Below are 15,972 nucleotides of genomic sequence, written 5' to 3'. Positions count from 1 at the left end.
TGCAGTTACTGGATCATTTTGTAATTCTATTTTTTTTTTTTTTTAAGAACCTTCATCCTGTCTTCTACAGCTGTACTATTTTGCAATTCTCAGCAGTGTATCAGGGTTTGGTTTCTTTCCAATTGGTCAATACTTGTTATTATCTTTTTTTTGCTTGCTTTATAATAGACATCCGAATTATTGTGAAGTGGTATTTTCGTTGAGGTTTTGATTTCCCAAATGATTAGTGATGCTGAGCATCTTTTCATGTGGTTATTGGTCTTTTGTATGTCTTCTTTGGAGAAATGTTTATTGAAGTTGTTTGCCCATTTTTAATTGGATGTTTTTGTTGTTGAGCTGTAAAAGTTCATTATATATACTGGATATTAACCCCTTATTAGATATAAATTTAGATATCTGCGGTTCTGTAGGTTGTTTTACTCTGTTGATAGTGTCCTTTGATACATAAAGGACATTTTACATTTTCTCATAGTTCATTAATTTTTTCTTTTGTTGCCTGTGAGTTAATTTCCTTTCTGTTTTTTGATTTATTTGACACGGGGATGTGGATCGGACTCAGTTTCTTTCTAACAGTAATATGGATTACCACGTTGAAAAGAATTAGAATACGTTAAATTAACAAAAACTGGGTACTGTTATAAAATAAATTCTTCTAATTTAAAAGGAATTTCACTGTCTACTAGTTCTGAAACATTATGAATGTTATTGTACTCTTAGATGAGAAACTGAACAAATTAAGCTGAATTGTTGCCATGTCCCGTGTTTTTAAGATCAGCTTTCAGTTTTGAAATTTGTATTTACTTTGATATTAGGCTTTTTTTGTGCTTGGCTGTTATATGGTTAACACGTCAGTTTCCTTCCCCAGTTTCAGTCTTAATGTGCCCTTAGAACTATTGTTGCATGATGAGACTTTGTAATGGGCTCAGGTATGCTGTGAATATAGGTGCTCAGCAAGTTGGCAGACCGCGGAGTTCTCCTTTGCTTTGTGTATTTAGAGCTGCTCTGTGCCAGCACTGTGCTCCCTGCTTTACATGCATGGCCTCAGGTTACCCTCCTGCCTGAGAGGTGGATGGTATTATCCCCATTTTACTATTGAGGAAACTTGCAGTGGCTTCAATGGAATCTATTTTGATGTCTGGAAAAGGGTGATTGTTTATGAAAGAAAGTAAAAGCATAAAAACCTCACTCAGGTAAAACCTTTCCTGAATGGAATCAGACAGTGTTCCTTTACAATGAGATTTTTATGGCAGCTCCTTTATAGAGTTAGGTCATCATTTTTCTCTTTACCTATCTAGATGGCTGTGTTCTTCTCTGTTTCCAAACCTGCTATTAATTTGTGGTTTGTACCTCGGTAGATGCCATATTTTCACCTAGTGCAGAATACTTATCACAGGATCTAAAGCCCGTGAACCTTTTGTGTTGTCCGGTGGGAAGCATTTGGAAGAAAATATTGGGACACCTGTCCTCCACTGAAATTTTAAAGAGGACCTGGAAATGTAGCCATTAAAGATCATGGTAGAAGAATTCAGAGAAATAAAAAAGAGCTTTAGCTGTCTCTTCCAATGTTTTCTGGAGAAATAGGGCATTGAATTTATTTTAATTTGTATTTTGATTTAAGTTGCTACCAATGTTTCATAACATGAAATTGCTCATGAGGACAATGGTTTTCTTCTCTTCTTTGGGAATGAATTATCCCAGGGAGATGTTCATTCTGCTCTTTCTCTAACCTGCACAACTGACAAGCTGGGTTCTAATCATGTGTAGACTATGAGCTTCTTGGAACTAATGGGTACCTTACGGGGTTGTGGTGATAGCTAAACAACTTAATGTGTATTAAGAGAAAAGGTATTTAACCTACATTCAGTATTACTCTACCCTGCAAAGCTATCATTTAGAATTGAAGGACAGATAAAGAACTTCCCAGACAAGAAAAAGCTAAAGGAGTTCATCACCACCAAACCAGTTTTACAAGGAATCTTAGAGGGACTTCTTTAAGACGAAAAAAAAAAAAAGATAAAAAATATGAATAATAAAATGGCAATAACTACATATCTATCAATGATGACTTTCAGTGTAAATGGATTAAGTGCTCCAATCATAAGATAGGGTGGCTGAATAGATAAGAAAACGAGACCCATACACATGCTGCCTGTTAGAGAATCACTTCAGATCAAAAGGCACACACAAAGTGAAAGTAAAGGGATGGGAAAAAGATATTTCATGAAAATCGGGAAAAGACAACTTATACTTGACAAAATAAACTTTAAAACAAAGGCTATCACAAGAGACAAGGAAGAACCCAGTAATCCCACTTCTGGGTATTTATCCAAAGAAACCCCAAATGCTACATTGAGGGGACAAATGCGTCCCCTATGTATTCATTGCAGTATTATTTACAATGGCTAAGATGTAAACAATGGACCTCCGGGTCCATCAGTGGATGAATGGATAAAGAGGAGGTGGTACATATATACAATGGAATATTGCTTGGCCACGAAGGGGAGTGGGTTCTCGCCATCTGGGGCACCATGGATGGACCTGGAAGGTACTGTACTGGGTGGAGTGTGTCAGATAGAGAAAGACAGCTGCAATGGGATTTCACTTATACCTGGAATCTAAAGAATAAAACAAAACAAACTCATAGATACAGAAAACATTTTGATGGTTGCCAGATGGGAGGGAGGGTTGGGAGTGAATATAAAATGGTAAGGGATTAAAAAGTAAATATTGGTTGTGACACAGTAGTTATAGCAGAAAAAATATAGTCAATAACATTGTAATAACTATGTATGGCGTCAGATGGGTACTAGATTTATCGGGGTGATAGATGGGAGGGGGTTTGGAGGACATGGTAAAAAGGTTGAAGGGATTAAGAAATACAAACTGATAATTACAAAATAGTCATGGGGATGTAAACTATAACATAAAGAATGTAGTTGATAATATGGTAATAACTATGTATAGTGCCAGGTGGGTACTAGACTAGTCAGGGGGAATCACTTCTTAAATTATACAAATGTCTAACTACTATGCTGTACGCCAGAAATTAATATAAAATAATATTGAATGTGAAAGTAAATAAAGTAGAGAAAAGAGAAAAGTTATTTAAAAATATATTTGGATCCATAATTAGATATTATGGACAGGATTACCACCTTAAATTGAATACATTAAATATTTTAACAATAAAAACTATATTTTCTATAAAATAACTTACCTTATGAATTAGAAGTAATTCTACTATCTACTAGTTCAGAATCATTATGAACATTATTGTAGTGTTAGATGAAAGACTTAAATTGAACTGAATGTAGATATGTCTCATGTTTCTGAAATTAGCTTTTACTTTGAAATTAGGCTCTTTCTGGTGTTTCTGTAAACTTGCATAGCTGCATGTGCACTCTGCCTGCCTTTTCCACTTATCCATTATTGTGTAAACATTTACTTTTAAGATAGCTTGTTACCTAAGTTATTTATTATTATAATTTTGGTGTTAAAAACAATTACTGAGTGTCTTTTGGCCCTTTGTTTTGGGGGTTGTACACTTGAGTTTACATTTTTTTAAAACACTGTCTTAGTTTTGTATCATTTAAATAATGTTCACTTTATCTTTTTTTGTTTCAACTCACATCCTCAATGTTAGTTAAAGAGTTTGGTTATGAACGTATTCCTAACACTGTTTTAGGGCTGTGTTCTGCTTTCATAAAATTTATATTTCCATCAAAGTGTCAATAAACTGTGTGCTTTCCTTTTTAAACCTTAATTATTTTACCAAGAGAGAAGCATTAATAGTCATTCTTCTCTTACACATGCACAAATTCATTTTTCCTTTATAAGCATGATTTGTTTTCTTTTTGAGAGTGTTTTGAGCGTGTATGCTGGTAATGGGTTGTAAAGGTTTTGCTGATGATTATGTGGTAAAAGCATGTAGTAAGGTATCGACGGGGGTTTCTCTCTACTGTCTTTCATTTTGCCTTCTCATGTCTTAGTGTCTTTACTCAACTTTGAAAAGTGGTTAATAGAGCTTTTTAACCTTCACATGCTTTATTTGGCTGTTGTTTTTTTTTTTTTCATACATTAGGACTGGTAGTCAGTGTTTTTGTTAGTTAAAACTCGAAGTGATAGTACTTTTAACACCTACATAATCCTCAGCTTGGGTTCCATATGAGAACCCCAGGCAGCTTAAGTAAAAGAAGTTACTTCTTACCCTTCTGGAGATCTGGGTGCCAGCATGGTTAGGTTCTGATATTTGCCCTCTGCTGGCTTGCTGTCCTCCTGCTGTATCCTCAGTGATATAGACAGAGTTCTGAGGTCTCTCCCTTTCCTTCTAAGGGTGCTAATCCCTTCATGAGGACCCCACCCTCATGACTTCATCTAAACTTCATCACCTTCCAAAGATGCCACCTCTAACTACTATGTTAAATAAGTCCTAGCCGGACAATCAGCTCTAATGAGTCTTTTGGAGCAAAAATTAATGTAAGACCTGGTATTCTATTCTATTCTATTCTATTCTATTCTATTCTATTCTATTCTATTCTATTCTATTCTATTCTATTCTATTCTATTCTATTCTATTCTATTCTAGTATATATTATATTATATTATGCTATGCTATGCTATACTATATTATATTATATTTTATTACACTCGGTCTAATATTATAGTAAAATAAGACTGGGTTTTATATTAATTTTTATTCCAAAGACACATTAGGGCTGATGTCCAGCTAGGTCTTATTTTCGGGGAAATATGGTATCATCACATTGAGGGTTAAGGCTTCCACATAGGGATTTTGGGACACCACAGTTTAATCTATGGTAACCCAACCCAGAACCCTGAATTTCAAACCGTGCTATAGAGTCCCAGGGGCACCATGTGGAGACACAGGGATGGTGAGAGACCTGAAAGGGCTCATACTTCCCTCTCTGTTTTAACCGGAATAGTTGTTTAATATTACATCATTTGAGGATAGAGTATCACAGGTAGGAAATTGATGCAGGAATGTTTAATCGATGCAGAGCTTTCGTTCCCTTTTTGTCATCGCAGAGCTGGGGTGCTCTTCTTCTTGACAACCAACCAGTGTTTCAGCAGTATTTCAGCTGTAGAGCTCTTTGTGGTCGAGAAGAAGCTCTTTATGTGAGTATGTCTCTGTTCTGAAAGGGGCCTGTCTAGTGTCGGGACTATTGGTCAAACTGGTCACATCCAATTTCAGACCCCAGATTGCTTCCTGGGGATGACTAATGTTAATTGCGAAAAAGCAGCCAGAGACTGGAAGGAAAAGCATGAGCGTGTGTGGCCTGAGACCAAAGGAAAAAGGAGGTTCAAGATTAGGGCATAACCAGCAAATGCAAATGATGCAGAGAAAGCACGAAATAGAGAGGCTGCAAAGGATGTTTGTTTTTAATAAATATGAAGTCATGATGACCTTCACAGGAAAAGTTTGAGGGGCTTGGTAGAGAGAAAGTATTGTGTTGAAAATACAATTGAAAGTGGGTGTGTAAAGATTACAAAGAATATAGAGCAGGCTTAGCCCTCAATGGAAGGGAGAATGGAAAGAGCCAGAAGGCAGCTTTGAAATAAAGTGCAGGCTATTTTCTTTGTTGTGTTTTTCACATTTGGAAGAGACTTCCCTATATTTATATGCTTAAGGAAAGAATGAATATATTGGTGGAATAGTTTGGAATCACGAGAAGAGGGCGATCTGGGACTTCAGAGGGAAGAAAATAGGATCTGATAGCTGACAGGGAGATAGGATTGTCAGGCATGATCATTTCTTTTTCTTCATGACACAGAAGGGGTAACCAGGGATTAGTTAATGGAAGGTGCACTTGGGGGTGTGGAGAATAGCACTGCCACCGTCTTCACAACCAGAAGTGGGGAGAAGGAAAACCCTCTCTGACCACTGGGATCAGCTGCTGACGTGCTTTTCTTCACGTGAGCCAGTGTCGGAAGAGGGAGGAGATGCAGAACCTGTTTACCTGGAGTGGGGGTCCCCAAGGGCAAAGTGGATGCCATTAGGAGGGAGAAGAGGGGTCATTGCACAGAGTTTGACAGGACGATGTCCCAGGGAAGGGGCACCTAAGATGGTGCCTGATGCTGCCTGGGTGAAAGGGGTGGGTAAACCTGCAGGATGTGGGGAGGTGTCTGTTAGACCCCTGGTGGCCACAGAAGTCTGCACAGCACGTGTTTCCATCATCTGGTCTGTGCCTTCTTAAACTAATGTGGGGTGTATGGTCTGAATTTTTGTTTTTTAGACATGAATACATCAGTGGTTACTACAGAGTGTCATCTTATTTCTTTGGAAAACTATTATCTGATTTACTACCCATGAGGATGTTACCAAGTATTATATTTACTTGTATCACATACTTCTTGTTAGGTAAGCAATAAGAAAGTATGTGTGTTTAGTCTCCAATGTGAGGGGAAGCTAATTTCTTTTCACAAGCATGTTTTTGGTTCCCAAAAGTATAAACCAAGCCATGAGATAACGAAGCATATATCTGTTTTGCACACTCTGAAATCTGGTCTCAGAGGACTTTTTAGTCATGACTTTTCCCAACCTAACTCTTAAACTATTTATAGAACTGTATTTTACTGAGAGGCAGTACGTGTCATTTACAGACATGAAAAGAATTCATGAAAGTATTTGAGACTGTGAGAGGGGAGCAGGAGCTGGGATATTTATTATTTGTCTATTTATATTCTTATGTATGTATGTCTGTATGTGTATGTATATATGTAAAAATAGTGAAAAGTAGCAACTTTTGGCACATAGTAGTTCAACAATGTAGTTGTTTGATAAATGCAGAGAGATTCATTTGTACATTGTGTTTAGGCTTCACTCCAGGCACACTGCCTCAGAATTTCCATATATTTCTGATTCACACACTTATACCAGAAATACATGTATTTGTATCAAAGCTCTATAAGAAAAGATTCACTGATATAGTTTAAACTTTCATTTTACACATGAGAGGTGTGTCATAAAGAATTAGGCATAGTATCTGGATCCTCAGACTCCTGACTCTATGGCTGTTCCAAACTCTTCAGATTGTCTGACTCATAATTGTAGCCCATTATAGTTTATAAAGCATTTTTGTGAAACATAATTTCACTCCATCCTCAACCCCAAGCTCTGTGGTACTTTATCTCAGAGACTTGGGTTCTGAGGTTCTCCCTCGGGTAGTGAAACTACTGGGAGCCCACGGAATCCTCGTCTTCCCAGTTTCTTCACCAACACAGTTACAGCAAACACTGCATAAGGTGGTGATGTCTGGGTGAAAAGAGTGTGCTCCTGACAATTCTCCTTCTCTGAGGAGAAGCCAGTAGATTCTGGCCAGGTGTGCTGCCTCCATCTCAGGCTCTCAGAAATTGTTAATAATTCCACATAAAGAAGCATAGGTGTTACATGGCAAAGTGCTAATGCAGTAAGTATAAAATAGAAAACTGCATGATCATTTTATGCAATTATATGGGGTGGGGGGAAATCAATGAAATTACTGACCCAGGTGGTTTGATAGGGGATGAATTTTTTCATTCTGCTATCAGTTTCTCAACATAGAGTATTATTTGCACAATAAAAAAAACGAGGTAAACAGTAACCTAGGCAGTTGGATTAACCCCTTCTGTCTTCCTAAGGATTGAAACCAGTGGTGGAGTCCTTCTTCATCATGATGTTTACTCTCGTGATGGTGGCATTTACGGCCAGTTCTATGTCACTGGCCATCGCAGCAGGTCAGAGTGTGGTATCCATAGCAACACTTCTCATGACCATCACTTTTGTGTTTATGATGGTGAGTAGAAACTGTGCTTCTCTGAGAAGTAATTATTGCCTCTCGTTCCTTTCTGGTAATTTGCTTTTCATGGAAAACCTGCTTGGAGGATTCTGTAAATGGGACCCTTAGCTTTAAAGAAGCCATATATTAAAGTATAGCTCATATTAGGGAATGCACCAGCTTTTTCTGGACTCTGACCCAGCCTTTTTTGCTCTGTTCCAATATAGTTACTACAACTTTAGTTAACATGTTGTTACAAATGAGATTTTAAATGATGCTTCTTGGTGACATATAGTGAAACCTTGATGATTGGGAACTGCAAAACCGAGAAAATTTTTATTGGAAGATTCCCTTATAAAAACAACAGGTTAATTGCCTAAATTTTATGGTGTTGTTAGTGAACTGTAGTCTTATTTAATGAACAACTGAAATGGTTTGGATGGATCAAATACTTTCCAAGGGAAAAGCTAAGCTCCATGAGAAATGAAACAGTATGTGGTATGGGTCGTCTATCTTGGGTACCCTCCTATATTTTGAAAAAGAGTGTTTGAAAAATACTGAAAATTCCAAAGTCCACACAGTACTAAGTCCCCTCCTTTCTGGGTTCTTGATATTCTCTTATATCAATATATCTGGGCATTTTCTTTAATGAGCACTTAATCCTCAGCTTACATGCTCCTAAATTTTGCAGAAACATAAATGAATGAACAGGTGAAAGGAATCAGTTGTCACATTTCCCCTCCTGCATGGAGTAAACAGGAATGCTTAGCCTATTTACTTACTACCCAAGTCCTTTCCGCTAGAGTAGGAGTAGATATCTTTAAAAGTTTGTAATTAGCACAAACAATTGCTATTGAAAACTACCAATATAAATATTATTGAGAACATGATAATCCTTGTACATATTTCCTAAAATGGCATCCAGTAAAGAATATGTCCTTTGATAATATAAAAATGTTTTGTTTGATATGTTAGAGACTTTGACTATGACTTTAATACTTTATGTATAAAACTTTAAAACCATATTTTACTGAGAGATGTTAAACACTTGGTTAGATCAAGTTAAAACGTATGTAGTGACACCAGCAACATTGTCATTGTTATGCCAGTCCCCCATGGCAATGCCAGTGAGGAGAAGTTTTGTATGTACCTCTTCTTATGTACCCGTCTGTTGCTGGAGCGGTCCTTCCGGGGGTCTCCATTGCAATACTGCTTTTTGTTGCTTTAAATGAAGGTATTTACCATATCTTATGCTACACTTCACCACATTATACTGTGTACCCGTCTAGGCTATGGGTTACTTTAGGCACGCATTCTGAATCCCAAATTATCCCTAACATCATTGGGAGATAGAATGCAAACCCTGTAAATAACAAAGCTTGCTGTGTTATGAAGTAGAGAGGGGCATGAGGGACTCAGGATATGTTCATTATGTCTGTTGGTGGGAACATACAGTGGTCGTATCATTAGAACAGGCGGTACTTATGTACCTTCCATTGTGTGCAGTCACAGAGAAAGTAAAGCCATCACAAGGAGCTTGTAATTAAAGATATATTGTCATTCCTTTAAAACCGTAAACAGCCTCAGCTATAGAGAGGAATACCTATGCAAAGAGGATATGCTGAGTCTTTAGATGAGTGGACAGGATTTCCAGAAAGACTTGGCCCCAGCAGTAATGTTTACAAGGTTGTACGGGACCTAAAGAGGGTATTCTCTAGAATTCTTCATGAAATCACTCCACCAGTCCTGACTCTTCATATTTGCTCTTTGTAGATCTTTTCCGGGCTGCTGGTCAATCTCAGAACCATTGTGCCTTGGCTGTCATGGCTTCAGTACTTCAGCATTCCTCGATATGGCTATACGGTAAGTTTTCCTCCTCTATTACCATGGCTGGTTCATTGTTCCCAAGCTAGGAACAACCAAAATAAAGCCTGACCATCTCATGTCCCCAGACAAGGACTTGGAGGTGTCCCAGGAAATCCATTTGGGGACCAATGAAGGAGAGTTTTCTATTAAGCCTTAGGTCACCTTGATGATCAACCAAGTTTTCCCTAGTCACCCTGCTGCTTGAGGTGAAGGGTGGCGAGAAAACTCATAGTGAAGGAGAAAGACTGACCACTTGATGTAAAAAAAAAATGGGTTTGCTTTTAAGTGCATTTGGAAATAGTTGAGACAATAGGAGCCTGTTATTCATATTTTACACATATATTGAACGGGAATTTAGAAGAAAAACCAAGACCATATAATATATGCAGCCACTATTGGCTTTAGAAAGGTAATCAGCTCCAAAGATTTATAAGTGGTTTTGATTAAAACATACAATAATGATATAATATGTGTTACCATAAATTGAGAATAGTTACTGAGTATCATTATATCATCTTAATTGTAGTGTTCAGGGTGTTATAATTGGGGAGAGAAAAACGAAGGAGTTCAGGGGTTACAGCCAGAGGTCTCCCCTCTTGGCCACATACTTTATTTCCCTTGTATTAGAAGCCGAAGTCCACCCCAAGACCTCTTGATTACCAGGATAACTCATTTTAGTTGCTTTGGTGTGACGAAGACTGTGCGTATGAAGTTTGGTTTGTTTTCAGAAATAACAATAAAGATGAAAGTAGCAGGATGGGATTGTGATAATTTTTTGCAAAGTCTATTAAAACTATTTACCTTGCCCCACTCCCCGTTGTGTTATAGGCTTTGCGGCATAATGAATTTTTGGGACAGAACTTCTGCCCAGGACTCAATGTAACAGCAAACAATACGTGTAGCTTTGCCATGTAAGTTTACACTCAGTGCCGTAATGGGTTTGCTTTCTGTGTGGTGTGATGTAGAAAGGCCACTGGGCTCAGAGCTGGTGTGAGTCCCTTCAGGTCTTGACTGCTGTGAGCCTAAGTTTTCTTATCTGTAAAGGGAGTTGTTTATTAATGCACGTGAAAGTGCTGTACAATTTGTAGGTATTCTACTGCGGTCAAATTGTATTTATGCTGGAGAAATTGTTCTTATGTGTTGTTTGTATTGGGCCCTTTAAAAGTTCCTTTTACTGTTTTGATTGTGGGTGTGAGTTTTGATTTTCAGAATATCTGAGTTTGAAATGAGCTGCTTTGATGTTTTAGCAAGGCCTTGCAGTATCTGCACTGTATGGCTTATGTGAAGTGTGAATCCACAAACTAATGGCTTCCTGGGAGCCCAACCCATGGTCAGTAGTAAGAGCTAAAAGGGCAGCAGAAGTGGAAAGTAGTGAACCTTTTCCTGCCATAGTCCTGGCACGTGCCCCTTCCTCCTCCGTTTATGAGACATCATGAAATCAAACTCTGCACAGTTTTTTATTTTTTTATTTTTAAACTGAAGTGAAATACTACCCGTCGAAGGATGTATTCTCTAGAGAAAGAAACACATATTTCAGTAAGCTGAGAAAGAAATCTCATTTTTCTGTGTAAGGTTAATAAAACAGAAATGTCAAAACAAATGGATGTTTAATAAAATTAGAGGATGTTGTTTTAAAAATTAAATAACACTTTCCTTTTCAGTAATTGTTGTTAATGGTTTGATTTTGAGACATTATTTAATGAGAGAAAAGAGAATGCTGGTATTCTAAATCTCATGACCATTCCAGTAGAACAGAAATAATTTTGAATAATAGTACAAATGCTATTTTGAAGTAGTTGATCCTTAAACAACATGCATTAAAACTGCAGGGGCTCACTTATATGCAGATATTTTTCAGTAAATACTATAAATACATTTTCTCTTCCTTATGATTTTCTTAATAACGTTTTCTCTACCTTACTTTATTGTAGTATTCCTACAGTATATAATATAGATAACCAACAAAATATGTGTCAATCGACTGTTTATGTTATGGGTCAGGTGTCTAAGCAAAAATAGGGTATTAGTAGTTAAATTTCAGGGGAGACAAGAGTGATAAGTGGATTTTCATCTGTGGGGTGTGTGAGTGCCCCTAACTCCTCCACGTTATTCAAGGGTCAGTGTATTGCCAAAAAACCTCTATAAAGAGAAGTATTCTGCCCACTTGTGCTCTTTTTATTTGGGTATGACATTTGTTTTGGAACTAGTAAACGCCAAGAGTCATACAAAAATGGTACCAGGTAATAGGTGTGTCTGTATTTTTAGTACCAGGTGCTTGTCTCACCTGTGGCAGGTACTGCATCCTGTTCTCCTCCAGCTACAAGGCCTACACCTGATTACGGGGCCTGCTGGTGAGGTCTTGTGGCTGAGCCTCTGAGATGCTCATTCCACTCTTGGTGCAGGAGCTGAGCAAGTACAACTGTGGCAAGAAGCCCTTCCTTGCCTCTCCTCCTAGTTGGAATTCTTAGCCTGCCATCTTTTTTATGGGTGGTTTGTGGATAATGAGTTCCCTACCGGGCGTTGATAATTTTTGTGAGGGCCCTAGATGTCACGTGTTAAAGCTGAGGTTTTTCCCATCAGGAGTAAGTGAAAAATTACTTGGTAAATGTTTCTGCCCTTTGAAGAGAGCAGCATCACAGATTTGGTAACAAATGAATCAGGACAGGCAACCTACTTCAAAGTGTGAGTCTGTGAACCTGAGTAAGTTCCTTAAACCTCAGGCTCTTCACGTCTTGAATTTGTATAATATTTTCCCCATTGTGTTATATTAGAAATTAACTAAAGTGTTATGTGCAGGTTGCTTTGCATAATGTCTAGCAGAATTGTAAGTGCTCATTGTTGCCTATTTTATATGAAGGGATAGTTATTTAAGGCTTGATAACCTATAGGCTGCTTTAATGAAGGAACAATGAATATATTGAGTGAAATTGGACAGATGGTGAGAATGAAGTCATATTCTGTTTTTGTTGCATTTCAGCTGTACAGGCGAAGAATACTTGGTAAACCAGGGCATCGACCTCTCACCTTGGGGCCTGTGGAAGAATCACGTGGCCTTGGCGTGCATGATTGTTATCTTCCTTACAATTGCCTACCTAAAGTTGTTATTTCTTAAGAAATTTTCTTAAATTCCTTCTAATTTACATAACTTATCTACACATTAAAATGGAGCACCTTGATTTAAGCATTTGATGGAGTATTTTTTCTTTCATTTACCATCATACGGTTCTGCAGCCAGAATTATTTTCAACAGAAACTTTCATAGAAATCACATGAACTGAATTACATCTTAAATTACCTAAGCCATAAACTAGTGATATTCTGTACTGCTGATAAGTTCATCTAGTCAGACAGTAACCACAAGGGTTACTTTAAAGGTGTATTTTATTTTATTGACCAAAGAAGAACTGAATCTAGAATCTCGTGACAAGTTACTAATATCTCTGATACGAATTTCTTCATCTTTAAAATGAATTAGGTGGGTTAGGTGCCCTCTAGCTTTAATATTGTATGAATTATAAAGTGCCATTATCTAATAAGTAAATAAAAAATGTATTGATGCTGTAATAGAAGGATGAAATGTAAACTATGTTGGAAAAACTCAGTGTTATTTATAATGTAGAAAAGCCATTATGATAGAAAAGGCTTTGATTAGCCGTGTAAGGTGAGTAGGTCTTACTGAGATTTATCTATTGTGGAATTAGAATATCCCAGGGGTCCTGGCTGGGCCTTTGGACTACAGGTGTAGAGAGCCGGGGACCTGGTGACTTACCTTCCTGGGGTAGTTCAGTGGTAGGACCTGGGTGTGCATCACATCACCTGGGAACTTGGCTTCAATGCAGATGTCCGGGCCTGTGGGCTCAGCTGCATCCGTATCTCCAGGGCACCAACATAAAGAACTTTATGCCAGGAGTTGGTAATTTCCAAGTTCTTTCCCAACTCTGCGCATTTTACTTATGTTATAATAACTGCTATAACTGGCCCTATATAGGTTCTTTTCTTCCCCACATGTACATCTCATTTATTTTGATATTAATCTAACTTTTACTACTAATAGGAAAGTTTTTTTAAACTTTTTTTTGAGTGGTAATGTAATAAAAAGTACAGTCCCTCTATCATAAAAGGATCACATCCATCAGGTGATGAAAGAGGAATCACCAGCGTGTGGAAGCCTCTCTCACGCCCCTGTACCAGTCACTACTTCCCCCGTCTCTCTGGGTTATTTTGAAATGAAGCGTGTATACTCCCCTCTCCGCTGTCATCAGAACATCACTGCAGCTCAGTTTTGTGTCCCTGTGTGGGTAGGTACAACCTTAAGGATATCCTCCCTCCCCCTTTTCATAAACGATTAATTTTGGAATAATTTTAGATTTACAGAAAAGTTAAAAAGATAGTGCAGAATGTTCCCATGTACCCTTTGCCCAGCTTCTCTTAATGTTAACATTTTATATATGATGTTACATGTGAAAACTAAAAAGTTAACATTGAACTAATAAATTAACATTACTGTTAGTTAAACTATGTTCTTTATTCATATGTCATCACTTTCCCACTAATACTCTTTTACTCTGCTAGGATCCAGTTCAAGTGATCACATTGCATTTAATCCCATTTTGAAAAGTTAGTGTTTGTCAGTATTACATGAATTAAGTTAGCTGAGGATCACCAGCGTGTAGACCCCGTGTGACCGGTCATGTTGGATTATCATTTAGCATCAGCAGGTGCCCTGCCATATTGTTGCTACATCATTCTGGGGACATAGCATTCCATTTTCTCTTTGAATTTTTAGGAACATTTTTCTTTTGTTTTTGATGACATTTAATTAATACATCATTTTGTAACACATTATCACATTTTCTTTTTACCTGTTTATTATATAACCATCAGGGTTAATCAGTTTTTCCTGTTGTTGGTATAGTTCCTTCTTTTAACATAACCCTGTCTTACTCACAGTTCTCTGTATATGCTATTCCGTACACAGGAACAAACATATTAACAGAGAACTCTGTATATATACATATGTAGATATACACAGAGAGAAATATATATCTATACTTCATACACTAAATATTCTTAAGAAATAAAATAAGAACAAAATAAGAAAACAAAACAGAAACAAACTCATAAAAATATATATACTTAAGAAATAAAAAAGCCAAAAATATTAACACTACCCATTTTTAAACTAATAAGAATTAAATATATCTTATTAGACTTACCCTCCCTTTGTATTACAGTTATCTTTTTTATATAATTCTGTTTTGATTATGATGGTAAGAAACACATACATAAAATTTACCATCTTAAATGTTTTTATGTTAACCATTTTAACAATAATAAGTATTCGTAAAAGCATAAGTCCTATAAAATAGAAAGAATAATATTATAGAAATTCACTTCAGAATATGTCTATGTTCTTTTGAATTTTGTTTTTCTTGTATGTCAAAAGAACTAATCTATATTGGAGAGGATAAATTAATTACTTTGGTTTAAAATAAAAGAAACGTCAGGATGCACAAATGTTAGCTATTATTTTTACTCCTGCAGTAGCTGTCATCCGGCTTTCAAAGAAGAGTGCAAGAAAACCTGGTATGGAAGGCTCCTTGGCACATTGAGTGATGTAATAATAAAAGAAAGGAAAAGTGGGTAGGTTGAGAGAGTTGTCAAAAAGGGAGCTGACTTGTTCATCTGTTTCCTCATCATTCTTCATGGTCTTTGGCTTTGAATTTTATTAACTTCAATACCATTTACATATATGTGAAATGTAGCATTATTTATATTTATAAGACATCTTTAGGACACTCCAGTGCTTGCTCAGTGGGCCCCACAACGGACTAGTCAAGGTAGCAGGGATGGAGGGTGCTCATGGTGGGCTCTCACCACTGCTGATCTTCTGGTAGCAACTACTGATGCCTGAGCTGTCAGCTGCAGGAGCTAATGATAAGCTCTCCATATGGCCCTGTCTTTTAGGAGAACAGCCAGGCATTTGGTGACAAGCTGAAAACATGCAATAACTATGATTGTCCCTGAAGTCTGTGAGAATCACTGTCTTGGGCTATGGGTCCTACTGGAAGCACTAACTTTATAGAAATTCTGTGCTTTCTGTTTTATTTTGCAGGCCCTGTTGCCGAACTGTAGTGTTTTATCATATTTCTTGGTACACTCTGTTAAAGGAAGTTTTCTTTTCAATGTAGCAGTAGGATTATGGCAGGTCATTGGTTTGAGAGCACGTCCAAGTCATTGTAGGGTGAATATTTTTGACTGATATTCATGGTAAAAAACATATTCATATTGCATATTGATATTACAACCCATTTCTTATATGCACACAAGT

At 37.2% G+C, this 15,972-nt stretch overlaps 1 protein-coding gene across 2 annotated transcripts in view; it reads left to right on the top strand.

The window, feature by feature from the left end:
* Positions 1-13,208, top strand: part of LOC308490195 (broad substrate specificity ATP-binding cassette transporter ABCG2) — a 46,172-nt gene extending 32,964 nt beyond the window's left edge. For both annotated transcript variants that reach the window (XM_081032115.1, XM_081032116.1), the window contains exons 11-16: positions 5,047-5,136; positions 6,255-6,379; positions 7,639-7,793; positions 9,549-9,638; positions 10,470-10,552; positions 12,619-13,208. In XM_081032115.1, coding sequence (XP_080888241.1) covers positions 5,047-5,136; positions 6,255-6,379; positions 7,639-7,793; positions 9,549-9,638; positions 10,470-10,552; positions 12,619-12,766 — 691 coding nt within the window. In that variant the 3' untranslated portion in view covers positions 12,767-13,208. The remainder of the gene's footprint in view (positions 1-5,046; positions 5,137-6,254; positions 6,380-7,638; positions 7,794-9,548; positions 9,639-10,469; positions 10,553-12,618) is intronic.
* Positions 13,209-15,972: the final 2,764 nt, after the last annotated feature.

The sequence above is a fragment of the Rhinolophus hipposideros genome, assembly GCF_964194185.1.
Source record: "Rhinolophus hipposideros genome assembly, chromosome: 1".
Lineage (NCBI taxonomy): Eukaryota > Metazoa > Chordata > Mammalia > Chiroptera > Rhinolophidae > Rhinolophus > Rhinolophus hipposideros.
The sequence above is the reverse complement of the archived record's forward strand: the minus strand, read 5'-3'. Positions and strand labels throughout refer to the sequence as shown.